The sequence below is a fragment of the Hyperoodon ampullatus genome (genome assembly GCF_949752795.1).
Source record: "Hyperoodon ampullatus genome assembly, chromosome: 16".
Lineage (NCBI taxonomy): Eukaryota > Metazoa > Chordata > Mammalia > Artiodactyla > Ziphiidae > Hyperoodon > Hyperoodon ampullatus.
This window is the reverse complement of record NC_136929.1, coordinates 14424905-14451420: the sequence shown is the minus strand read 5'-3', so window position 1 is coordinate 14451420 and position 26516 is coordinate 14424905. Positions and strand designations below refer to the sequence as shown.

General features: G+C 41.3%; 1 protein-coding gene across 1 annotated transcript in view; it reads left to right on the top strand.

Moving 5' to 3' along the window:
* Window positions 1-18454, top strand: part of DNAJC3 (DnaJ heat shock protein family (Hsp40) member C3) — a gene marked incomplete at its 5' end in the record, with an annotated part of 85381 nt that extends 66927 nt beyond the window's left edge. The window contains 3 exons of the mRNA XM_079721817.1: window positions 15403-15535; window positions 16416-16564; window positions 18278-18454. Coding sequence (XP_079577943.1) covers window positions 15403-15535; window positions 16416-16564; window positions 18278-18435 — 440 coding nt within the window. The 3' untranslated portion in view covers window positions 18436-18454. The remainder of the gene's footprint in view (window positions 1-15402; window positions 15536-16415; window positions 16565-18277) is intronic.
* Window positions 18455-26516: the final 8062 nt, after the last annotated feature.

Genomic DNA, 26516 nt, shown 5'->3' with positions numbered 1-26516 from the left:
TTCCTTGAAGATGAAACCCTTTTATAGGAACATTTTTGCAAAAGCATCAGAGTACACCCAGAACTCTGTAAATGACAAAAGACTTAAAAATGACCACGGTTAAAGATTTGATGAAAGTTCATAATAATGCAATTGACAAGGAAATTTAGTTATTTCTGAGATATACATTTTAAAGTAATAACTAGAATTATGACTTACAGCATTATACCAGAACATGTAAGATTTTTAGAAATTTCATGTAATGTCTGAAACATTTATATTAACATATTTCTATACAAATACCCCAAAGAAAGTTTAGTATTAGTTGTGTTTTTTTTTTTTTTGGCGGTACGTGGGCCTTTCACTGTTGTGGCCTCTCCCTTTGTGGAGCACAGGCTCCAGATGTGCAGGCTCAGCGGCCATGGCTCATGGGCCCAGCCGCTCTGTGGCATGTGGGATCTTCCCGGACCGGGGCACGAACCCGTGTCCCCTGCATCGGCAGGCGGACTCTCAACCATTGTGCCACCAGGGAAGCCCTGTGTTTTTTTGTTTGTTTTTTTTTATACTGCAGGTTCTTATTAGTCATCAATTTTATACACATCAGTGTATATATGTCAATCCCAGTCGCCCAGTTCAGCACACCAGCATCCCCACCCCACCATGGTTTTCCCCCCTTGGTGTCCATACGTTTGTTCTCTACATCTGTGTCTCAACTTCTGTGCAGCTATTTTAAATGTAGTAAGAATGCATTGCAGCAATGATAAAACCTATACTAAGAAATGGATAACTACACTTATAATTGAGAAAGGTTTGTGGTACTCATTTTTAAGGCAAACTGATCATTTACTTTTTTCCTGCTTTCTTTAATTTAAAAAGAATCTTGCTTCTAAATGGTTTCCTGGGAGTGTTGACAACTCTGGTTACACTGTGGGACATTTGTATACTATAGTCTTTGAGGTCTGATTGAGGCTTGAGGCTTGAAATGTATGCGATCAAAATGATGAGTTTTAAGAGTCATAAGAATGCATCAGTAAGGCATGTGGTCTACATAGATCCCTTTCGCATACTTGCTCTTTTCACTTCTGAGCTCCTAGATGGCTATATTCTAGGATTTTGCATTCCAGTTAGTTATTGGAATGCTTCATCATAGTGTACTTTTCTTATCTGTATGTGAACCCTCAGCTCTAACTGTGAAATCAGCGACGCTGTAGAAGAATTTAAGCTTAGCTGTTAAGAGAAAAGGGTTAAGGGACTTCCCTGTTGGCACAGTGGTTAAGAATCCGCTTGCCAATGCAGGAGACAGGGGTTTGAGCCCTGGTCTGGGAAGATCCCACATGCCACAGAGCAGCTAAGCCCGTGCGCCAACTACTGAGCCTGCGCTCTAGAGCCCACGAGCCACAACTACTGAGCCTGCGTGCCACAACTACTGAAGCCCGTGTGCCTAGAGCCTGTGTTCCGCAAGAGAAGCCACCGCAATGAGAAGCCTGCACACTGCAGCGAAGAGTAGCCCCTGCTTGCCGCAACTAGAGAAAGCCCGTGCGCAGCAACGAAGACCCAATGCAGCCAAAAATAAATAAATAAATAAATTAAAAAATAAAACTTGTAGGCTGCTAAATATAAGTTGAAAGATGCCTTTGTTTCTTGAATATTAAAACAACTTTAGTTTTTAGAGAAAGTTGACAGCTTAATTCTTGAAGAAAAATATGCTTAATACTAATTTAATAGAATAGGTCTATCTTTGAAGTCTATTTTAGCGTTTAAAATTTTTAAAAACATAGGAGTTTATTCTTTGTCTTTTTGGGGGAGTTTATATTGTGCATTGCAGGATCTTTCTGAATTATGGTTTTAGAAGAATAAAATGGTTGTTTAGTCGCAACTGTGAAAATCAAGCAACCTCATGGAGAGAGAGACATTGGGTTGCTAGGTCTTTTATTTTGGGTTGGGGGCTGGGTAGGGTGTAAGTTTGTATAGTTGAAACTGAAAGGCGTTACTTGACTTGTTTGGATTTGAATCAGAGGTTTAGTAAATGATGTAACCGAGTAGTAACCTTACTTAAAGGTAAAATAATATGTTGAAATCCTGAGTTAATATATGAAGCCTTTCTGTATTATGTTTGCTGGTTTTACTCTTTTTTCAATCAGCAGTTTAAAATGATGGTAGGTATATAATGAATGAAGAAAAAATAGGTTTAGATTAGTGAATAATGGAACATGGAGATTTATTAATTTGGGGCTTATGATAGAATGATCAGGAAAGATATTAGGGGATTCTACTTACTAGAACATGACTGTACAAATACCTCTTCAACCTACCTTTCAGTTCTTCTGGATGTATACCCAGAAGTGAAATTGCTGGATCATAAAGTAATTTTAATTTTTTGAAGAACCACCACATTGCTTTATCCGTAGTGGTTGTACTATTTTGCATTCCCATCAGCAGTGTTGCAAGGGTTCCAATTTCTCTCTGTTCTCCTCAACACATTTTTTGTTTTTTTTTTTTAATTGTAGGCATTCTAATGGATGTGAAGTGATATCTAGTGGTTTTGATTTGCATTTCCCTAATGATTAGTGATGTTGAACATCTTTTCATATGTTTGTTGGCCATCTGTATATCTTTGGAGTGTGCCGTTTATTTTTGCCATGTGATTTCAATCAAGTAACTTAGCCTGTTATGTTTTACTTTCCTTATCTGTAAGATAGGAATGAGAATAGTACCTATTACATAGGACTGTTGTGACAGTTAAAGAAGATGACGCTCAGAAAGTGATGCTTATTAGTACAGTGCTCCTAGTACATGGTTTCCATTGTACTCATTTTTAGATAGTTGTTTGGAACTTGCATTGACTTTTCTATACACATGGTACTTACTGGGGTAGCTAGCTTCTAGGTCTGACCTATGACTGCTGTGTTAACTCCATTTGACATGGCTGTTATTTTAGTATTACTAATAGTATCCAGAATTCTGAGAATAGGAACCAGCTAGCATTTTTTTTCTGGATGAAGGGCCAGCCTAGGCCAAATTGTGAAATAGACGTATTTTATCTTTGACATCCTGTGATGTTCTGTAACCAGATTCTTGTGCCTTCTTGCTTATTCTAGGACTCTGCCTAATGATGCTAAGTCCTCTCTAGTCCACAAAAGTATTCTGTGTTCAAAGTTCATACCACCTCCTCGCGTCAGCATTCTTATGCCCCCAAAACAGCTGTATTTTAGGAAAAGTGGCCAAATTTAAGATATTTGTATAGAACACTGGTAGATTTCTATTCCTTGTGATATAAGAATTTTTCACCCTAAAGAATATCAGATTAATGGAATTTCAGGCAAGTGTCTATGACAGCACACACATTGTGCAGCATGGCAGTCAGGTATGGGGCTATGGGGCTCATCCCCAGGCAGGAAGGAGACCATGTTTTTCTGAGTGGATCAGATTTCTCATGGCTGCTTCTTTTTTCAAGTTTGTCGGCCAGGGGTCCTTGGCTCCTGATTTAGGGAGGAGAAGTAGAAGAGGTTGGTCTTTATTGGAAAATGCTGGCTCTATTTAGGATCATACCTAAAGTTTGGGGGCTGCTTATATATTGATATTTTTACACACCAGTCATAACCATGCACAAGTGTAATCAGAATCTTGAAAGCAGTTATTTCTGAAACTCGAATTTTGCCTTAGGTGCATCCTAGTTTAGCTTCACCTAAGGAGTTGGAAGCAGGTAGTTAGAACAGAAAAATGGCTACTCTTTTGCAAAGACAACTAGGGTAAGATACTGTATGTGGGTTGCTTAATTCCTTTGGCTGTAAATTTCATGACTGTACGTCCTGCCTCTGTTTTTATTCACAGCCAGTCTGTTTAGCCACAGCTGCAGCCTCTTTTCTTTTGAAAAGTGCATGGTTACAGGGAAGATTGCAGAGGTACCTGCTCTGTGGGGATTTGCACATCTACCAGTTAGCTTAGATTCAACACACTTGCCTAGCATGCCAGTCGGAAAACATTGCACCCCCTATAGTGCCAACCCTATCACTTCCTGTAGGAAATACCAAGGAATCCATGAATTTAATATGTAGATAGGGAAATAGAAAACATTCACAGGAGTGAAGCAGTATTATTCAGCAGAAAAAGATAATGTTACAAGGCTGATTTCTGAATGGTCAAGAGCTTAAAGTATTGGAAATAAAAAAAAATATTCAGGAAATATTAGGGAAGGACACTGCCGGTGTGGGAGAAGATGTAGTCAGAATGGAAGCCCAGAAGGCAGGGGAATTGAAAGGGTGTTTTGCCTTTCCCAAAGGTGACAGCATTTGACTAGGACAGCGGGTAGCTTTAGCGAGGAGGAAGTAGGCCATGGGTATGTTTCTGTTTTGGCTTTTTATTTGCCGGTTAACAAGAAAGTGATTACCTGTGACAAACAGGTGTGACCTCAAACAGTGAAGTGGCTTCTTTAAAAGTGAAAAAAACCCCAAGAATCTCTTACCATCTTAAATTGAAACAGACTATGTACATGGTCTATATTTGTGTCTGTGTACTCCAGTGCTTTGAGTACAGTTGGTGATATTTCTTAACTGTTGATAGAGAAATTATTGCACAAGAGTTAAAATTTTATAATCTGACAGGAACTGGAATTCTCTTTTGGTATGTTACTGTTAGCACTATTATCTCTTTTCCACTATAAAAATTTCAACAAAACACATGTATAAAGCACAGTAATGTATCAGGTTCAGTTAGGGTGCAGGCCACCTTACACCCCTGTGTACAGAATTAAAAATAGTTCGTCTCTTCACTGTTTAAGTATAATGGTTAGGCTTGCCCTCAGAGTCCAGTGCTAGAATGTGGTCTTTTGTAGGAGGTAGTTCCATCGATGAAAGTTTGACTTAAAATTGTTCAGCCCTTTGTAATGTCAGAAATATCTCACGGTTCTCTCATACTTCTGTGCTAATAGTGAATCTTATTGTAAGGTTACTTGGATAAAACTTCCCCTTTGTAGTCTAAGGATGAATATGTGTAAAACACAGTGGTAGAAGAGTTATTTTCATCGTCTATGTTATGACAGTCTCACAGCAGGTAAGCATTACCCCAAACATTTTATTACGAGAAATTTCAAAGATAGCAGTTGAAAGAATTTTACGGTGAACAATCATGTCCTCCCTGTCTAGATTCTAAAATTAACATTTTACTATGTTTTATCACATTTATCTGTCTCTGTCCTTCCATGTATCCATCAGTTTATCTTTTTTAGATGCATTTCAAAAAAAAGTTGTAGATTTTGGTTTACTTTTTCCCAGATACTTCACCTTGCCTATTATTAACTAGGAGGTAATCGTATTGGGTTGGCCAAAAAGTCCTTTTGGGTTTTTCTGTAACATCTTACGGAGAAACCCAAATGAACTTTTTGGCCAGCCCAATAGATAAAATGAAAGGTATAGATCTTAGGGATACCAGTCCTGAGTTCTGATATCCATGCAGCCTGTTAAAGAGAAAAATTGCTCATGACCCTTGTTAAAGACCTTAAGGAGGACTTTATTCGGGGGGGGCGGCTGTCACGGTAGGTGTAGGGGGCACTGCCCTGGGCTCTGGCAGTGAGAGAGTGAGAGAGAGAAAGTTTGGGCTCAAGTCTGACAAGTGGGATTTCTAACCAAGGAGCCGAGTTGGCGCGTGGTCCCTGGATGCGAAATTACAAAGAGGAAGCGTTAGGAAGAGAGGAGGTTCTTGCTAGAGGGACTCAGCTGAGTTCTTGCTGAAGGCAGGCCAGAGTAGGGGAGGGGGAATTCGATGAGATATCAAACTCAAATTTGGTCAGATACCAAGGGTGGGGAATCTTAGCAGGATTCTTGCTCAACCTGGATTCTGCAAGGACAGAGAGGGAAGCCCAAGACTGGGCCTTAGTCAGAAAGAAGATTTACTCCGAGGAGCCAGTCTGAAGTTTTGGTATAAGAGAGTCTTTGTCAAAGCCAAACTCCTGTCAAGATGCAGAACTGGACATCATCCTCTTGTCCCTTACCAGGCGGTCCCGATCCTACCCCTACAGGCAGCCGTTATGCAGATTCTCTCTGTCATAGATTAGTTTTACCAACGCTAGATCTTCATATCAACAGAACCATATAGTATGTCCTCTTTTGTATAAGGCTTCTTTCATTCGGCATGTTTTTGAGATTTATTCATGTTGTTATAGTCATTGGCAGTTCATTCCTTTTCATTGCTGAAGAGCAGAAGTTGGCAAACTTTTTCTGTAAAGGTCCAGAGAGTAAAAATTACAGGCTCTGTGAGCCGTGTAGTCTCTGTTGCTCCTGCTCAGCTCTGCCACTGCAGTGCAAGAGCAGCCATAGACAAAACACAAACACGTAGACGAGACTGTACTCCAATGAAGATTTATTTTAAAGACAGGTAGTGGGCTGGAAGGCTGTGACTTTCTCTTTCTACTGTAAAAGAGGGGAAAGCATTCAATATTTCATCATTAATCCTATCCCTGAAGAATATTCCAATTTATGGGTATACCATACTTTATCCATTCTCATATTAATGGACACCTGGGCTGATTTTAGTTAGCATGAAAAAAGCTGCTGTGAACATTATTCTGCAAGGCTTTTTTTAGACGTGTTTTCACTTACCTTGTCTAAATATCTAGGAATGGAATTGCTGAGTCACAGGGTAAGGTGTATGCTTAGTTTTAAAAGAAACTGCTAGACCCTTTTCTAAAAAGTAATGTAAAATTTACACTTTCATCAGTAAAGTATGAGAGTTCCAGTTGCTACATCCTTGCAAACGTTTGGTGTTGTGAGTCTTTTTAATTTTATACGTTTTGGTATGTGTTAGTAGTATCTCATTGTGGCTTTAATACGTGTTTCTTTGATGACTAAGGTTGTTTAATACTTTTTCATGTGCTGCTTGTTTATTCAAATACCTTTCTTTGTGAAGTGTTCAAATATTTACCCACTTAAAATTTGTTGTTTCTTTTTGTTAGAGTTATAGAAGTGTTATGTATATATTTGTTTTTCTCCTTTATTCTGTTAATGTGAAAAATTACATTGATATTCTGAAGTTAAATCAACCTGGAATTATTGGGATAAACTTTTCTTGGACATGATGTATTATCCTTTTTTAGATATTGCTGGATTTGATTTGCTAGTATTTTAAGAGTGTGCATCTGTGTTCATTGCTCTGTAACTTCTTTTTTGTAATATCGTTGTCAGATTTTAGTGTTAAGGTTGTACTGAACTCAATTAGTTAGAAATTGTTCCGGCCTCCTGCATTGTCTGCAAGAATTGTATAAAATTGGTGTGATTTCTTCTTTAACGTTTGGGAGAATTCACCAGTGAAACCATCTTGGGTCCCAGAGTTTTCTTAGTAGGAAGGTTTTTGATGATTAATTCAGTGTCTTTCATCAATACAGGGCTATTCAGGACTTCCGTGGTGGTCCAGTGGTTAAGAGTCTGTGCTTCCACTGCAGGGGTTGTGGGTTTGATCCCTGGTTGGGGAAGCTCTGCATGCCATGCAGTGTGGCAAAAAAAAAAAAAAAAATTAGGGCTATTCATATTTTTTGTTTGTTTCATCTTGTTTTAGTTTTTGTAAGTTGTGTCCATCAATGAATTCATCCATTTTACCTACGTTGCTGATTTTGGTTCTATGAAGTTTATAATATTATTATTCTTTTAATGTCTGTAAGGTCTGAAATGATGATTCCTTCTTCATTTCTAATAGTGACAATTTTTTGTTGTTGTTTTTCCTCTTGATCAGTATAGTTAGAGTTTGGTCAAATTTGTTGGTCTTTCGAAGGAACCAACTTATGGAATTGTTCATGTTTTCCATGATTTTTCTTTATTATTTCATTGATTTCTTCTCTTTCTTTCTTTTGACTTCCTTTGGGTTCATTTTTTACTTTTCCAGCCTCTTAATTTTAAACTATCAATGATTTTAGGCCTCTTTTCTTTTTTAATATAAGTATTTAAAGCTGCACTTCTCACATTGTTTTATTTTCATTGTCATTTGATTTGAAATGTATTCTAACTTTCCTTCTGGCTACTTCTTTGATGCATGGATGATTTAGATGTTTTGTTTAATTTTAAAATATTTCACGGTTTCCTTAGTACCTTATTATTGATTTCTAATTTAATTCCATTGTGCACAGGGAGCATACTCTGTATGAGTTCTGTCCTTTTAAATTTATTTAGATTTGTTTCCTTTTGAATTTATGTAGACTTGTTTTGTAACCCAGCATAGGCTCTATCTTGCTGAATGTTCTATGTGCACTTGAAAATAATGTGTATTCTGCAGTTGCTGGGTGTAATGTTTCTGTTAGTTTTCTCATCAGTTACTGAGAGGGAACTTTACCTGGTGTGGAAATTGCAGACTTTCCTACCTTTCCCTTTAATATTGTCCTTTTTTTCCTTTATGTATTTTGAAGCTCTGCTGTTAGCAGCCTGCACATTTATGACTGTTAAATTCTCCTGATGATGCCCTCTCCCTGTCCTTCTATCAATTCCAGAAAGGAGTATTGCAATATTCTCAAAAAATTCTGAGGAAAAATGATTTTTAACCTGGACTTTCATATATAGAAAACTGTTAGGGTAGTTTTTTGTAATTATTTGGAAAGTTTCCTGTTTCAGTGTTATGGAATCTCCATGGAGAGCCCACTGCTTTATTGGGAGGTGGGGTTTTGGCAACTTTCTCTATGAAAATTGTTCTGTTTAGATTTTCTGTCTCTTTCGGACTGGGTTTGAGTTACTCTCTTGAGTTTTCAAATTTATTTGAAGAGAATTTAGCAAAGTAGTCTCAATTTAATTTCTTCTATCTCTTTGATTATTTTTCACTTACTGCTTTTTGTATTTGAGCTTGTTTCCTTTTCTTGACTAGGTTAGAGGTTTTTATTCATTTCTGCTAAGAAGTAAGCTTGACTTAACGATTTTGATCTTTTTTGGTTTCATTAATTTCTATTTTTGTCCTACAATTTTTTTTCTAACTTTGAATCTCATAATTAATTCATTTTTCATCTTTAATCTTTATTGAACCACTAAGGTTATGAATTGTCCTCTTAGCACTGCTTGAGCTATGTCCTGTAGGTTCTGAATGGTAGTGTTTTCAGTATTATTATTTTCTAGATATTTTGCAATTCTTATTTTTATATTTCTTCGTCATAAGAGTTGTTGGAGGGTTTAAAAATGGTGCACAGGGCTTCCCTGGTGGCGCAGTGGTTGAGAGTCCGCCTGCTGATGCAGGAGACGCGGGTTCGTGCCCCGGTCTGGGAGGATCCCACGTGCCGCGGAGTGGCTGGGCCCGTGAGCCGTGGCTGCTGGGCCTGCGCGTCCGGAGCCTGTGCTCTGCAGCGGGAGAGGCCGCGGGGGTGAGAGGCCCACGTACCGCTAAAAAAAAAAAAAAAAAAAAAAAAATGGTGCACAGAGCCTAGGTGGAAAAGCCCTATTTTCTGACTTACTATTAATTTCCAGTGTTAAAACATTTTGATCAAAGAATGTTTTTACTACTTCCATTTTTTGGAATTTATTACTGTCTTATTTTTGGCCTAAAATGGCTGACTTCATGAGTCAGGGACTTGAAAATAGATGTACTCTTTTGTTTCTGGGACAGAGTTTGGCATATCAATCAGATCCACCTTATATTGTGGTCTTCCTTTTCTTGCCTTTTTTTTGGGCCACTTGATCTGATATGAACAGAGGTTGAAGTCTTCCACTACTAGTGTCCTTACATCTCTGTAGTGTCTCTTATAATTTCTGCTTTATAAATGGTTGCTGCTTTTTTATTTGATGCACAGATATTCATAATATGTCTTCACTATATTTCTACACTCCCCCTTTTTTGCTCTGTTTAATGCTTTTTTTTTGGCCATGCTGAGTGGCTTATGTGATCTTAGTTCACCGAACAGGGATTGCATCCAGGACTACGGCAGTGAAAGTGCTGAGTCCTAACCACTGGACCGCCAGGGAATTCCCTCTGTTTAATGTTTTTAACCTAAATTCTAATTATCTGATGTTAAGATAGTGAACCAAATTTTATTTGCATTTGCCTGGTGAAACTTTGACCATACTTTTAGTTTCAACTTTTTGGAATCACTTCATTTCAGGTGTGTTTCTTGCATAGAGTTGGGTTTTGCTTTGTGATCCAGTATGAAATTCTTTTAAATAGGTGAGTTAATAAGCACATTTATACTTATTGGTGTGACAAATATATTTGGTCTGAGTACTCTTATTCTGTTTTTCAGAGAATTTTTGTTATTTGGCCTGTATTATTTTGTATATACTATTCTAATATTTTAGAAGGTTTGTATTTTTATTCTTGGTTGTTTTTATAGGTTTATTAACTTAGCTCTCTTTCTTTGGGCAATATATATTAGTTTCCTACAGCAGGGAACAATATCAGCATGTTTCTTCCTCTTCTTTCCCTTTCCCCTACCACTTAAGACTTGTTAATGAAATTCTAATTATTTGCCTGTTGCTCATTAGTGGGTGATGTTTCCTGATTGCTTTAGCTGTGATTGGTGGGAATTAATGAACTTACTTTCTCATCTTTTCTCCCCTTTATTTTCTCACTTTTTGTTAGCTGTATCCCTTCTGCATTGGCAGGGCATACACTCTACCCTGTCACTGTAATTCCCTGGTTTGTTTTAGTCTCAGTTCTACATTAAATATATTTAATGTGTACCATCATTCCTTTGACCATGCTTTCTCTAGCCTTTTCTTGGTGAATTCATCCAATAGTAGTTTCCTTGAGGGGCTCCTGGGAAAATTTTCTGATTTCTTCTATGTTCAAAGCTGTTTGTACCTTTTATACTTGAAGGATGGCTTGGCTAGATGATAAAATCCTTTGTTCACACCTTTTCCACATATCTTGTAGTTATTTTCCCATTTTCTTCTGCACTGAATATTGCTATGGAAAATCTGGGGCCAGATTTTTTGGTTTTGGTCTGGCTATCCAAAAAGCCCTTATCTTTTGGGTGTGTTGATTTTACTAGGATATATCTCAGAGTTGACCATCTCAGCCACTTTGCCCTGGTGCACCTATTGTGCACTTTTCAATACGTAGATTCATCTTTTATTTCAGGAAAGTTTTCTTAAATTTAATCTGAATTGTTTTGTTATATTGGTTTGGTTTTCTCCTTCAAAGATTCAGTTAAGTACTGGTTGTATTCTCTTTGCTCATCATCTATAGCCATAATTTTTTTCTCTAGTTTTTTAAACTCTATTTCCATTTCATTTTATTAGGTCCTTATTTTTTCCCCATATGCTTCTTCTCCCTTGTGCTTCTTCTCATTTCATCTTCACTTCCATGATAGTTTTAATTTGTTCTTATTTTTCTTGAGTTCTGATTACTCACATTTTTACCTCTTCCTTGTCTCACTCTTTGCTGAGTTCTTATTGTGCTTTGTGATTACCCTTAATAGAGATGATTGGATTAAGTTTTAAAAATTTATGCCATAACGTTTGCTTAGAATTTTCATATATTCTTTGGCTATCTTGTTTTGATGCATGTTCATCAGGTAAGTTTTGGTGTTCTTTTCCTGTTTTTAATTTAAAATTTAAACGGCTTTTAATTGAGACTGTGCCATATAAAAAACATTATTGCTCAGCATAAAATGACTTGAATTACCTTGCCCTGGCTATCTGTGGGACAGTCCTCTGGTGTGTGTGTGTGTGTGTGTGTGTGTGTGTGTGTAAAGGGGTGCTGGGGACAGGCAGCTTCTATACTTAACAGTTGCAGTACTTTCTGCTTCAGTGTTTCCACAGACATTCTGCTTCCTGCTTAAAATGGCCTTTCTCTATAGCCCTGCCCTCTCTGTTTCTCTGAACCAAACTGTGTCCAGGAGGTCGTCTGCTGCCAGCCCTGTTGCCCCTCTGCCCACTTCCTTTGCTACACCAAAGGGGTGTATCTTTTGCACTTCTGGGTGAGCCCGTCACTTGCAGAGAGCACACGGTCTCCAAGTTGCCTGGGATGTGTTGCCCAGGGCTCTTTGCTCTTGTCACTCATTGTATTCTCCCTTTCTTGTCTTCTCCCCAGCAAGGCCTCTGCGTGATCTCCACCGTGTCTGCTCCAGATTTCATGCTTCTTGTACTAGGTACAGGATGTAGGTTGTCACTCACTTCAGGGTGAGTCCATACTCATAGTGTATTTTGCTGGCATTTTCTGTGATCTTTTCTCTTAGGGCTCTCTCACTGTTTGCTCTTCCTCCCATCTTAGATTCATGGCTGCTATTAGCTAATTGTAGCAGCCTTTGAACAGTCTCCTTGTATTGTGCTGAGAATGCTGTGTCCCCCCATACGTCACCCCGCCATTTACCTTGTTTTGTGTGATAGGCGGGAGGAGAAAACTGGTGCTCCACGGGGCCTATTATATTGGAGGTCTGATGAACTCTTTAAAAGGGCCTCTAAGGTCCCTGTTTTGAGAACAGACTTTTAGGGGAGTAAGGTGGAAGCTGGGCACACCTTATGAAGCTGTTATAGCTGTTCAGGTGTGTTAATGGTGGACTGCATCACAGTGGTAAGTGTGGAAGTGGTGAGGAACGGTTAAGTCTGGATGGATGTTGAAGGGAAGCTGAGTTGGGGCTTGCTAGTGGAGTAATGGAGTGTGAGAGAGAGGGGAGCCATTTGCAGCTGCGCGTATTGTGTGTCTCTGTCTTTTCGAATGCTCCTCCGTATTGGGGAGCTCACGCTGGCTTTAAGTGGGTGGCACCTGTTCACAGGAAGACGTTCCCTACGTGCCTGTCATCCTGCCCAGTCGCCCAAATGAGCAGGACTTGACACAGGTAACTTACCAGGTGGAGTCCTTTGGTGTTTAAATTCTGGGTGCAACTGCTTTTCCTGTGTTTATTGCAGACCTGTTGTGGAGGTCTTGGGTACCCGTGGGCTCAGCCCTGCTTCTCTTCCTGGGCCCAGCAGCACACGTCAGGGGCCTTCCATATGCGCATTTTCTAGTCTGCTTAGAGACGAGAGTTCTTGGGCCCTGCTTGGGGTTAATGCTGCAGCCAGCTGCTCCACATACGGGGGCAGAGGCTGCCCAGCCACTGCTTAGTCATCTCGCGAAGTAAGCTGATGATTGCCTTAAAGGTCCTCCCGCTTGCTAAACTCAGAACCCTTGGCCAAAAAGAACAGCTTCCAAATCTGCTAGGGCCTCTTTTCAGTGCGTATTTGGATTGTGGTTCTATTAGGTTTATTCGTTATTAATGTGATCCTATTTGCCTTCTCTCTTCCAGAAATTTGTCACAATTTCTGGTCTGCTGTAGTTTTCAGGGCTGCCATGGTTATATTATTTTTTATTTTTTGTCATTTTTGTGGGATAGTGGGGTGGAAGAGAGGAAATTCCTGTACTTACTGTCTGCCGTCTTGCCCTGGCTGTTTGCACTGCTCCTGAAGAACTGGGTGAGGGACACACAGAAGAAAGAGAATTTGGGAAGGACCAGAGTTTTTAGGTTCAGAGGTTAGAAAATGATTTGGCTGATACGTAACATACTATTCATTAACATACTATTCATACTTAATATTTCTGGCTTATTGTAATCTTTACAGCTGTTCAGTTATATGGGACATATAATATGGAACATAATTGGGTATCATTTACTTTTTTCTTTTTGAAGATACCCCCTTAGAGAGTGGACTATGAGAAAATATAACTAAGAATGATCTGTCTAGTTTATGTCCATGGAAAGTCTTACATCATCCATATTAAGTTCCTGATTAGTTAACTACCTGTAATCGTGAATTTTAGGAAACAACTTATAATTTTATATCTTTCCTGTATTGGGAAAAATGTATCTACCTTAAGTGTTAATGAAAGATAGGAGACAGAAGACTGCTTTGGGGAAGATACTCTGAACATTTAAGAATGAAAACATGTTTTAAATGTAGGGTTTGCATAAGTAGAAAAATTGAGTATATTGAAACATTTTCCCCTTGTGCTAAATTTCAAGTGTATTTCCGTACTAGGTTGTGGTATCAAGTGCTCTGCGTATTGCAAGTTAAACCTCACTACTATTTATAATGGCTTTGTGTCTGTGTGCTAAATTGGAAAGGTATTTTATGATGTCACTGTTGGTTGAGTGACAGTAATATTAATGTTTCATGTTAATATTTAATATTAATGCTTTGAGGCAGGAATTAGGATAATAGCTTGAAGCGTCCCCCCGTCCCCCATGGGCCGAAGGTAGTACTGGTTCATTTTTCTATGTAGTGCAGGCTAACTAAATTTGTCCACCTTATTTTAATATCTTTCTCATTTTAAACCTGCCCAAGGTGCCTTCTTAAACCCCTTCCAGGATTAGCAGTTGCCAAGATGAATGCTCAGGCCTGTTGTCCAGAGAGATGGCTTTCCCACAGTGAAATGCACTTCCATAAAAAATGAGAATTTGAACCCAACAATCCATTATTTAAGTTCTCTGTCCAAGGAGGACAGTGAGAAAAATTACTACCCCCAGATTAGGTGATTCAGGAGGAGGACACTGGGACTCAGCACACAGTTGTTCTCAGGGCTAAGATTTATCCTAATGAAAGGATACAAACAAGATCAGCAGAGGGAAAAGGCACATGGGTGAAATCCAGAGGAAACCGGGTGGAAGATTCCAAGAGTCTGTGAAATCAAGCAAGACAAGCTTAATTCCTCGGAGAACCAGGGCCTGCCCAGGGTCTTTACTGGGGGCTGGCCAGGTAGGCACCTTCTGCCTAGCCCATACCAGAATGCCCACAAGGCGAGATGTTTAGCATAAGCCACATTGTTTATACAAGCCGTTTAGGTAGGCCAGCCAGTCTTATCAGGGAAGGGTGAAATCCACTGCTGAAACCCAGGCTTGCCAGCAGGTCCTTCTAAGGAGAGGCCTCTGCTCTGCATGACGTTAGATATCCAGAGGCCTTGTAGTTTCTAAATATTTAAAATAATATGAAAAGAAAGATGCCATGTGAATTGTCATCAGACTTCCCATACCAGGACTGTATGTGTCTTTCTGTTTTGATTGATACTTAAAAAAAAAAATCAGGTTTGTAATAGTTTGTGTTGAAACCTGTGGGTGAACTGCTCATTCTGACTGCTGAGGGTTTCTCCAGGTCTCTGAGCCTCTCACCCTTCTGAGCCGTGGCCCCATAGCTACCCACGGAGCTTTTCTTTGCTGCTGTCTTATTTTCCTGTGCAACAGGCACTTCATTGCTTTGCGTAAAGTGCTGATATTAAGACACCTTACAGTTGTGGGGAAGATAATGTGGGAGGGCGGGCAGGTAAACGAGCAGCGTGGCTTTTACTGAACGGGAGCAGTAGGCTACCTAATTCAGCCTTAATTCTGCCTTTCGTGGTTTTGAACAAAATGATGAAGGTGGTACCACTTCTTAGGCTCTTAGTAATGGCAAAGGGAGGGGCTGAGGATGGTGGCTTTAGTGTCACATTTGCAGGGTATGTAAAGGTCACAAGCATTTAATTCATTTTAACAGCATTGTCTTCAACATATTTTGACAGCCATCCAGGACTATGAAACTGCTCAGGAACACAATGAGAATGACCAGCAGATTCGAGAAGGTCTAGAGAAAGCACAGAGGCTACTGAAACAGTCGCAGAAACGAGATTATTATAAAATCTTGGGAGTAAAAAGGTGAGTTATAAATCTAAAATTCACATTGTTATTTTTAATCAACTGTTTTAAAGCTAATTGTTGCTCTTTTTTTCCCTCTGATTCATTTCCTTTTCTTAGGTAATTTCAGTCATAGATGAAACCCTAACCATCTTGAATATCATAAAGCTGTTTTGAATATATTACAGATAAATTTCTTTGATAGAGACTAGTCATGCAACAACGGTGGAGAATTAGTAGTTGGTGACCAAGAAAGGACACTATGGCATGAATAGGTCCTGGGCCTAGATTTTTTAAGAAGGGTAAAGAGGTGGGAGTGAGCTTTCTTTTGGTGGGGACAGGAGGGAGAGAGAGGCTGGGGAAAAGATAACTTCTTTAAATAAAGTGGCACTTTCAGAATGACCTTGAAGGCACAGGGAGAGTGTAATCTACTCAATACCTGCTTTTATATTAGACCCACCTTCCCTGAACAGGGGAACCATCAATCTTTCAATCAACAGTCTGAAACTTTGTTCTTTCTGAGTAAGCTAATAACCCAGGAGCAAAATACAAAGTGGGCTTCAAAGAGTCACTGTCTCTTTTAATGCCAAGAATCGAGTCATGGTAGTTTGGAAATTCAGAAAGTTTAAAAATGCATCAATGCAGTTTTCTTAAGGGAGAATTGTAAAGCTCAGGAGCACTTAAATTTGTTCCTGGTGAGATTCTGACATCAGGAAGCCTGGCGACCGTAAGGGTCACGCGGAGCGCTGGGGATGACGCTCAGCCGGTTACGATGCGTATTCAGAAAACCGGGCAGCTGACCTGCCAGTGGGATCTCCCTCACTGCCCCTTTTGGCTCCTCCTGGCAGTATGTTGGACACTTCTTAACTAATGATTATGAATTAATTTTACCACCCTTCAGAAATGCCAAAAAACAAGAAATCATTAAAGCATACCGAAAATTAGCACTGCAGTGGCACCCAGATAACTTCCAGAATGAAGAAGAAAAGAAAAAAGCCGAGAAAAAGTTTATTGACATAGCAGCTGCTAAAGAAGTCCTCTCCGATCCAGGTATTGTTTGCTTTAATGTTTCTGTTCTCTTGAAATGGCCGAGTCAGTGACTGGCAACTTCTTACCTCTATTCCTTTGCCCGTCTTAGAGGCCGTGTCACGAGTGGGCCCCCTGGGGCTGACCTCGGGAGCTGGCGATGGTCCCTGAAGCCCATTTTCATGACTACCCTTGTCAGACTCTAGGGACCCTGATGTGCACAGTGCAGTGGAGACGCCACCAAGTGTGGAATCAGAAGGCCTGAGGGTGACTCTTACCTCTCTTTGAATAAGTTCCTAGAACTTTTTTGGGCCTCAGGTTTTTCCACCAATGATATGCAAGTACAACAAGAGGGATCCTCTTAGGTTCGTTCCTTCCAACTTCACAGATCAATGTGGATTTTTATACCAAACTTACAGGAGCTTGATTAGGATATGGACTGCCAGGCAGGAGTGTGCAGCGGTGGCACAGGGGCAGATACCCAGCCCAGGGCCTGCCCTGCCCTCTGAGGGTGGCTCCCTAGGGATCGTGCTCTAACTCTGATGGTCATTCGATTTACTGGTTGATATAAATGTTATTTCACGTAAGCTAAAATGACCTGGAAAATAAGAGGGAGACAGTTTAAGAATTTAGGTAATACTGAGCAATGCTTTGACATTTCCAGAGGGAATTTCATGTTAAGCTATTACCCACTGCTTTTTTGTGGCTTTCCGTGTCAGTGGGAGCAGAAACTATGACTTGAGCTAGACAAATTTAACAAAATAGAAGGAAATCGCATCTTATGCCCATTTGACAAGTTTCTGAACTACTTATGCTATGGAATTGAAAGTAAATGATGTTTGTTCTGAAGTAATTTATAATCCAGTGAGAGAGGGAGGAGTTACTTAACGAGTACAGGAGGATACATACTGTTTGTTCTTTTGTTCTGCACATGTCGATGCCCGTGAATGGCTCTGTGCTCTCCGCGTGTGCAGCGGGCAGGTGAGGCGCTCTGGAGCCGAGCCCTGAGGGGAGCGGGGGCCTGCGGGCAGAGCCGCGTGCCTCGAGAAGGGAGCTGCACTCTGGATTACTAGGAGCTCCTTTCTGTCCTCCGCGCCTTTTTCTCAGCGCCTGTCCTTACTGTGAAGATGACAGCTGCTCCTCATCTCTGAGGATATTAGCTTCCTCGTCTGCTGCCTGCAGCGTCCCTTTCTCCCACGTGTCTGCACCGGCCTCTGTCTCATCACGGGCTTCGCTCCGGGCTGACGGGCACAGCAGTGGAGGTGGCCTCCCGGCCTGTACGATAGGGCGCCTCCCTCCCTCAGGTCTGGGGAGCCTTCCTTCTGTTTAGATTTAATAGCGAGGCCCCAGACGCTTCCTGGGTTGACTTGATGCTCGGGGTTAGGACGGTGAACACAGCCGTGTGATCAGAAGAGCGTGCGTGACTTTGAGGGCTCCTTCCCTGCCACTCCTCGGCTTTCCCAGAGAAGAATTCCCTTGGGTGGCTTCTTGTGAGGAGAGAAGCTTTAGGGCGTCCGGACTTGCGTGAATGTCCATGTTCAACCCTGAACCTCACTGCCTTCTCCGTGACTGGTTTCTGCTGAAACCGAGTCTGTGGTCTGGGTGGGAGCGGGAGGCTGGATTTGAGCATCAGTCGGTCACGGTTGTCTCGGTAACCGAGGGGTGTGGTCCTCAGACCCCGCCTCAGCCCACACCTCTGGCAGCGCCTGGCTCTTAGCTCGCTGGTTTCTTTTACAGAGATGAGGAAGAAGTTTGACGACGGAGAAGACCCCCTGGATGCAGAAAGCCAACAAGGAGGGGGCGGCAACCCTTTCCACAGGAGCTGGAACTCATGGCAAGGGTTCAATCCCTTCAGCTCAGGCGGACCTTTTAGATTTAAATTCCACTTCAATTAAACCAGCTGTTTTTCTGCTCTTCATTTTTTAAAGATTAAACACAAAAAAACCTTGTTCCAGGATCTTAATGAAAAAAAATTTCAGTCTTTCAGTTTGTCCATGACCAAAGAGTTGTTTTCACAGGAAATATCTGTTCTTACCCGTTTTAGACTTGAGGTTGATGGGTTTGTGAGGGCAGGGAGGCAGGGGGACGGTGCTGTGTGTCTGGCAGAGCCTGCATTTGGGCTGTGAACGTCGGGACGAAGGAGTCTGAGACAGGCGCGCAGAGTTTGTATTTTTCTACACTGGAGCACGTGGAAATTCTTTTCTTCACATCCTTGCTTACGTGTCTGTCAGTGCCTGCGTTTGTGAGGCGGAGCTGTGGTGTCAGGATTCTCCCAGAGGAATGAACGTCCTGAGCTGTATGTTCTTAGGGACAACTTTGCTTAGATTCTGGTCAGTCCAGTCACTTGTAAATATGTTAGATTTCCACATGCATTCCCATCTCTCTTCGAGCATGAATGTGGCTGTCATGGAAGGTGGGCAGAGCCTGTCTTTTAGAAAACCTGCTACCAAATGATAGTCGCTGGAGCCAGGGTTAGATTTGGACTGATGTTAAGCATGTATGTTTTTTTGTTCAGTACCTGCAGGGGAGTACTGAAAATCACTGAAATAGAATTAATTGTAAATCCTACTGGCCCTTTTACTATGAAACACAACAAACGAAAAAGTAATATGTAAAATAGGTTCAGATAATATAGCAGTGGTATTTAAAATAATATTGCTGTAGTGCAGAATGAAATACTTTAACAACAACTGAAGTTGTGAGTTAAACAGCATTTCCTGTAACAGGATTGGCTTAGAAATGTAAAGTCGCTCAGTCAACATAAACAAACAGAACGCCATGTTTCCCACTTTTAGTAAATACAGCCGACAGTATCTCTTAGGCCCTGGCCTACCTGGCCCGTGGGTGCCCGTGTGGGACTGTTCTGAGGTGGGCATTAAATAGCAGGCCTGCCCCCTTTTTCAGACCTTGATGCCTCTGGATGTTCTCTGCCAGAAAAAAAACAACAAAAAACAGGTTTACAGATCTAGTTAGCTCCAGCTGTATGTCCACTATCAAGATGGCATCTCTTCTTGGGATACCTTCTTCTTAAGAGAAATGAATGAACTATTCAGTCTTTCTTTATATACTGGATAATTTTTTCCCTAAAAAAAAAAAAGAGTGTTACTTTAATCAAGAACATGAAATGTTTATGGAATTATGATGCTGCATTTAAAATCTAAGAAAATTACTTTAGATAAAAATTATTACTTTCTGGAAAGGTTTTTGTTTTTGCCTCAGAGCATTCTGAAGCAATTTAAGCAGGAAAGGCTTAATATATTGTTTTTAGGAAATCAAGCATTTTCTTTGAGTTGTGGGGACCGTCCTGACTGCTAATATCCACAACAGCCAACCAAGCACAAATCGTTTTCTTCTACAGTCATCCTGAAACATGCGTGGAAAAAAGTTGTTTAAACTGAGACAGAACATATAGTTGAGATGAACAAAACACGTGAGTGCTTTCTGCATCTATTTAGAAGTTTCTTACCAATAAACTTAAGATTGCATTTTGAAAACTAGCAAACAGCTTGCAGCTCTCATTTTGTTTTAATGTCTCAAAATTCAAGCCAGTGTGAAAGTAATTTACAAGGGAAATTCATTTTTGTTTAATCTTGTTACTTCATTAGTTACATCAGCAATTTTTTTTCAATCTGGTTCTTTCATATATGATGTCACTGTGAACTCTCTGAAATCTAGCGACGGCCTCTACCGACTTGTACAAGTAAGAGTTTTCACACAGAATCAGAACGAGGGAAATATCAAACCACTTGCCGTTCTATCCGGAGGAGAGGGTGCAAGGCTGCCAGCGAGGAGGAGCCGGAAGGAGTCCGCAGGGCTGGAGGCGGGCCACACGTCCTGGGCACCTGCCACCTCGCCGACTGCCACCCCGCCGCCGAGAGGGCTGTTTGCTTCACTTTTTTCTCCACCTGTAATAACTGTAAATCCTGTTCCTAAAGCCTTACCATGGATGGACTTTAGTCATCGCAGTGGAAATGTGCAGAGTCACTTGTTTTCAGTGAAGACGGAGAAGCAGGTGTGGTGCCAAGCGCCAACGCCGCGAACAGCAATCCTCTGGGCTCTGCTGTTCCGCTAATGAACGAAGAAAAGAACGACCTTTAATTTCCAGCCGTGAGGGTCATCTGCGGTCTTCTGGCGTCCGCGTGACTGGGAAGGTGGTCACTCCACGCTTCCTTCAGAGTGACCGAGGAGAGCGCTGGGAGTGCGAAGGGACACTCGTCCGTCCTGGCGGCCTGACGCAGGAGGTCGCCACCGCTCCTGCGGGTGCCGGGTAACCCGTGTGGCGCTCTCTGGAAAAGCCAAATGAGCGGGGCGCCCAGCCTTGGCTGTATTACGTTCCCTGTTAAACTCCTCCCTCCCTTTTCAGTGAGCGCCGGAAGTGAAGTATCGCTGGCCTGTAAATGGATATTTTCCCACAGCAACAAGTATTCAACACATCAGCCTATAAACCTGAAAAAGTTCTAAAAAGAGAGGATAAATTAATGCCCACTTCTGAAAGTTTGTGCTTTCTTAACATGGATAAATGAAAACTGGAAAACGACTTCAATAGTTTACTAATGTGAATTGGATATAACAATACTAATTTTAAAACATTTTTCTCTTTAGGCAGTATTAAAAGTTTAAGTATCAGTATGAAAACAGAACTTTTTGGGACTCTGATAATGGAGTGTAAAAACTACCCACAGCTTAAGAGAAAACTACTACTGATAACCAAGTATGAGGGAAAAAAGCTAAAAGAATCGCAGTTTTAAGTTGGCACCATTTTCTATTCATGGTGGAAAATGAAAGATTTCACCTTTAAAGCATGACATTGGTCAGAAGTTGTATGTGACATTTACCATGAAAAAAGGGCACAAGATGCTTAGTTAAAAATGTCTCCTCAGTCAGGCTTGTGCCTCCTTAGAGGGACAGGGCACCGGTGACAGGCCCTGTGCAGTTTTCATCGAGTACACACCAATGGTTAACCTAGAGAAATCCACGCAGCTACGTTGAATGTAGCTGACTTTTCCATGTTTATAAAGGAAGGAGGAAGGCAAATGCTGACTTACCAACAATTATCCTTATTCTAAATCAGTTCATTCCTTTTTTTGTTAGTAGCAGAGTTTATTCTGTAATTGCAAATGATGTTAATAGGTGGGGATAATGAGTTTTGTTTAATGATCTCATTTGCTGAATGATTTAAGAGTAAAATTAGCCACTGCGTGGCTTTGTGTATAGTAAACAGACTTTGTTTCGTGCCTCTGTGGGTTGAACCTCTTCCATGCAGTGGAAAGCAGAGCACAGGGGAGGGAAGAACTGGAGATGTCTGATGAGTTAGGCTGTTACTCCTACTGTGGTTGGTTTGAACGAGACAAGACGAAGTAACTTAATCCATCTCAATTTAGTGTCTTAGTAAAAACACCACCGAACATTAACTGAAATGGGTCTCAGACATGTCTACAAATATGGGTACTATTTTTATGCCCGTGTATTTTCACATTTAATAAAAATATTTATGGTCAAATGAGTACCTTCTTGCTTTCAGTCTTTTGGAGAAGTCTGTTTTCCAACTTTGCTTTACACGTAATCAGCTACTGAGGTGACAGGGTTCCTGCTTGACACGAGCTGCAGGAAGAGCGCAAAAAGCAGAAATGATCACAGACTCGTCACCCAGCCCCCCGAGGTCCTAGGACAGCGAGGCCTCAACAGGTGGCCGGTTCTTCACTTTCGGTACCATTAAAATCTAACACTTAGGTTGGCTCTGAGGACTTTCCCTTTTATATCATAACACGCACATTTCTGTTAAAAGTTCTGAAAGGGGTGGTGGGGACACTGCGGCTTATCTCAGTCAGATCTCTAACTACAAACAAAAGGAGCTTTCTTTGTGTATTCTGCGTGTCCTAAAACTATGGGACAGCTAGAATACTTAGAGAACTTTCCTAGAAAGCAGTTTCCACATTCTTAATAATCATGATACCCACCTTAACAACACATCATCAGTCAGCCTTCGTCTGAAGATACTGCAAGTGCCTGCACCAGGCCTGGGGGCCGCCTGCCTGCGCACAGGAGGGGAGAGCCGAGTCCACCAGGCCCTCAGGTTGTAAGCCCTGATCCTCTCCCCCTCCTACCCTCACGCCCAAGAAATCCAGTCACTTCAATCTTAAGGCACATAGGTCACACCCCAGAGACCCTGAGCTCTGCAGACCTCTATCCACCGAGTCAGTCCTTCCTTGGAGATCAACAGGTGATCAACAGAAGCGTGAGATGCACAGTCACCTGTCACTGCCTTACACTAGGATTCAGTTTCTAACAAGGAGGCCTCCAGGTGACAACTCCGAGGTTGCAGTCTTGTTCTGAATACATTTCCAACTGTCACTAAGGTCAGTCTACTGGGAGAAGCATCTCCTCCAGTTCTAATATCACGAGGGACCGAGCAGCTGGATGTGGAAGGGCCACTGGCAAAAGGAGTTCCAAGGTCTTCCCTGAGGAAATTGGAATTGAACATTGTTAAAAAGCACGAAGGAGAAACCACCGCTTGCAGCATTTCTTGGCGGATTTAAGTCTGTGTTATTTGCATGTTTCCCTGCTCTTACAGGAGATTTCTATAAGAATAGTGTCTCATTTGTATGTATGTATTTATCTATGTAATGGATTTTTTAAGACTGGTTGCCCTAAATGGATGTGATTTTTCTCTCTGTGAAAGATTGTTTAAAGATAGCACAGGATAACTCTTCTAACAATCCTTCACTGTATTACAGTTTTCTTAGGATTTTATTAATACTCCTTCACACGTACCACCTGTTGCATTTCCTGCAGTGTTTATACTTTTGTTGCTTCAGGTTACTAAAACCTCATAAAAGTGGGAAGACCTCATTCTCCAGTGGCACGATTTTAGTGCAGGCAAACTAGCTTCTCTTCCTCTTGGTAGGTCAACATGCAGTGAATGCTCTGTACAACATGGCCTTAGGCCAGGGGAATTTTGTCTCGGACGCTGTGCAATGAAGAAAAATCACATCATCAGATCCCAAATAAGGCTATTTGTCCTTATCCAAGAGCTTTTACCCGATATAGTCAGGAATGATGTTATGAATAAATACAACTATTAGGAAACAATGCAGGCATAGAAATAACTCCCGGAGAGATTCTGGATTAACACTGATGAATGTGAGAGCCCTTCACTGCACTTTAGGGTCCGATCACCAAAGCTCTCCACGTACTTGACAAACTCCCCTACGTCACCTTGTGCACCTGGCTCCAACCTCCCCACCCCGTCCTCTCCTCCTCGTCCTCAAAGGAACAAAACTACCCCCTTGCTAGTCTGTGCCCAGTGCACTTCCTCCTGCTTCCCTTTGCATCCTAAATGTCACTTTCTCACGCCTTCCAGACACTTTCCCTGCCCAGCATTTTCATTTGGATAGTGAATGCCACTTAAACTGGCCTAGTAACTTCAAAAGGACAGCCTTGCGCACTGTAGGTACTTAAATATTTGTTGGATTTGTTCAGGTTAGGAAGACCTGGATTATTGGCCTTCGGACGAAACTCGAAACATTTTTCTGGCGGAAGCAGACTGTGGGAAAACAAAGGAAAGCCTACACACCAGTGGTGGGTTTGCTGACTTTTGTTTACAAGGGATGACAGCCTGTGGTGCTTCCTGGAAGTATTCTATTCTCTCCCTCTAGGAGCTTCATTGTTCCCTGAACTTGAGGATAACTGGAGCCGAAGGATGGGCACTTCCAACCTTTAACCACTTGTTACAACCAAAGCACCTGGGAGGCATGAAGACTTCGGACTGTCTTCAGTCTTATATTCTGGGTTTACCTTATACCAAAACTTATACTCCAAACTTAAATGTCTTTTCATGGTTAAAACTCAAAATCTCCTAATTCTCAGATATGCTCTGTTCCGGCTTTCCTCTGAGAAGGAGGAAGGAGAAGTGGACTGTAACTTCTCAAAATGGGCAATACCGTTTGTCTTTGCTCTCTCCTAGGATTTGATTTTTGTTAAAATTTGCTCTAGGGCCTGCACCTGAACACCAGAATTCAGGGTCAGGAATGCATGTGGGAGGCCTCGGGCTACCTTCCAGCACCCTCAGGGCAGCGGAGCTGGTGGCCTTCTCTGCGAGTGCTGCCCTGTGCTCCAAGATGGGCTGCGGTTCAGTTCCCCTAGCGCGTCCCCGAGGAGGGGAGAGCTCTGTGTGGCGCTGCGCTCTACATGCACTTGACGTAAAAATTAGCCATTTTATAAAAGAATCTCCCTGTAAAGAAATATTTATAAGTCTGGATTTTTAGATATAAGGTATCATTCATCTGGAAACGAAACGTAAATTTAGCCATTCAAATCATAAGCTACAAACTACATTCTGCAATTTAGCTTATATTCTATGAGGTACAGAATCTAGCATATTGGAGATGGTAGTTAGTAATAAGTGTGGAAATCAGGTGCCATTACCTAGTGAAGTACCATCTCACAGTCAGCTGGGACTTCTGCCTAAAGCACCACAGCAGACCTGAGGTAGCTGGGTTGGAGCATCTGGCCTAAGCTAGAAGCTTACAGAGACTCTTACCTCTCACCAAGCCCCGACTCCAAAGAGGAGTGAGCCAGAGACCCCATGGAACTGGGGTCTTCACCCCAGGCCAAGTTACCACTCAAGCTTTTGACAGCATCCCTTAGGACCCTGGGAACCCACAGGAACAATCTACTTCCAGGCCACACCTGGAGCACTCCATTTTATCACAGACAAACCCAAACAAGTAACAAAGGGAAGGTTACAGGGAGAGGGAGAGGCCTTGTGATCTCTCATTAGGAAGAATGAAGCTGCTGGGGGCAAAGTAATTATTTTCAAATGCTCTGTGGGCTGTGCCATCCAATAGAGAAGGATTAGATTCGTTCAGAAGGGCTCAAAGGAGCGAGAGTAGAGACTGCCAGTAGACAGCTTCGGGCTCACTGTGGAACTCTGTACGGAGGTGTCCAAAGATGGACCAGCCAGTCTCCAGAGGCAGACAGTTCCATGTGGCCCTGGAAGGTTCCAAGATGGCTTGAGGGTCCACCTGGCAGGGCCTTGTAAGGGGGGCTGTTCCTCAAACTTCACTTATCACCGGAGTCATCTGGAGAGCTTCTTAGACAATCATGATGTCCCATGCTCACCTCAGCCCCATTCAATCAGCTTCTTCAGGGGACAGGGTCCAAATGACATTGAGGTCTTCTCCAGTCCCAAGATCCTATGATTCTAGAATAGTTGGATAGTTTTTGAACATTTACTATTCCTATTCACCTATTATTAATATAAAACAGGAAAACAAACTGTTTACACTCTTAACTAAGTTTCTATAAAACTAGCCAGTTCTTTTTTAAAAAGAATACATATATACCCCATAAGCCCATGAATATCATTTTATGAAATAAAAATTAGAAACATTAAAAAAATACAAATACTGCATAGGATTAAAACATCATATGGTTTACGATAAACAAAATAATTACAGTGTGACACTACTTCCATTTTAAAACAACAGTTAAGGTATAAATGGGCTTACTTTAAAAAAAATTATTCGGAGATAACCATGAGTCCTTTCTCAGAAGAAGAAACACAAAATAGATTTCTCTAATTTAAAAGCATCTTTTGAATGAAGAAATATGAATGCACATAGAGCTGGAATATCCAAACATGTAGATGGTTTGCTAATTCCCCATGAGGACCAGCTAGTCAGATATGTTCTTCTACTTGATTATCTGGCAAAATTATCACTTTAACTGGTGAAAACACAGTGTTTTAAGCAATCAAGAAAGAGGAACAATCTAGTTTTAAATACTCAATGGCCATTTCTTATATAACTTAAACTTATTCAATACATTAAACACATGTATTTTTAAATAATTTAAATTGAAGAATATGTCACTGATCCTTAATGAAACTTGCAAAAGTCTTAGCAGTAGTTCCACATTTCCCCAGCAGGTGGCAGATTTCTCGTCATACTTTCTCATCTTCTTACACAGGCCCGTG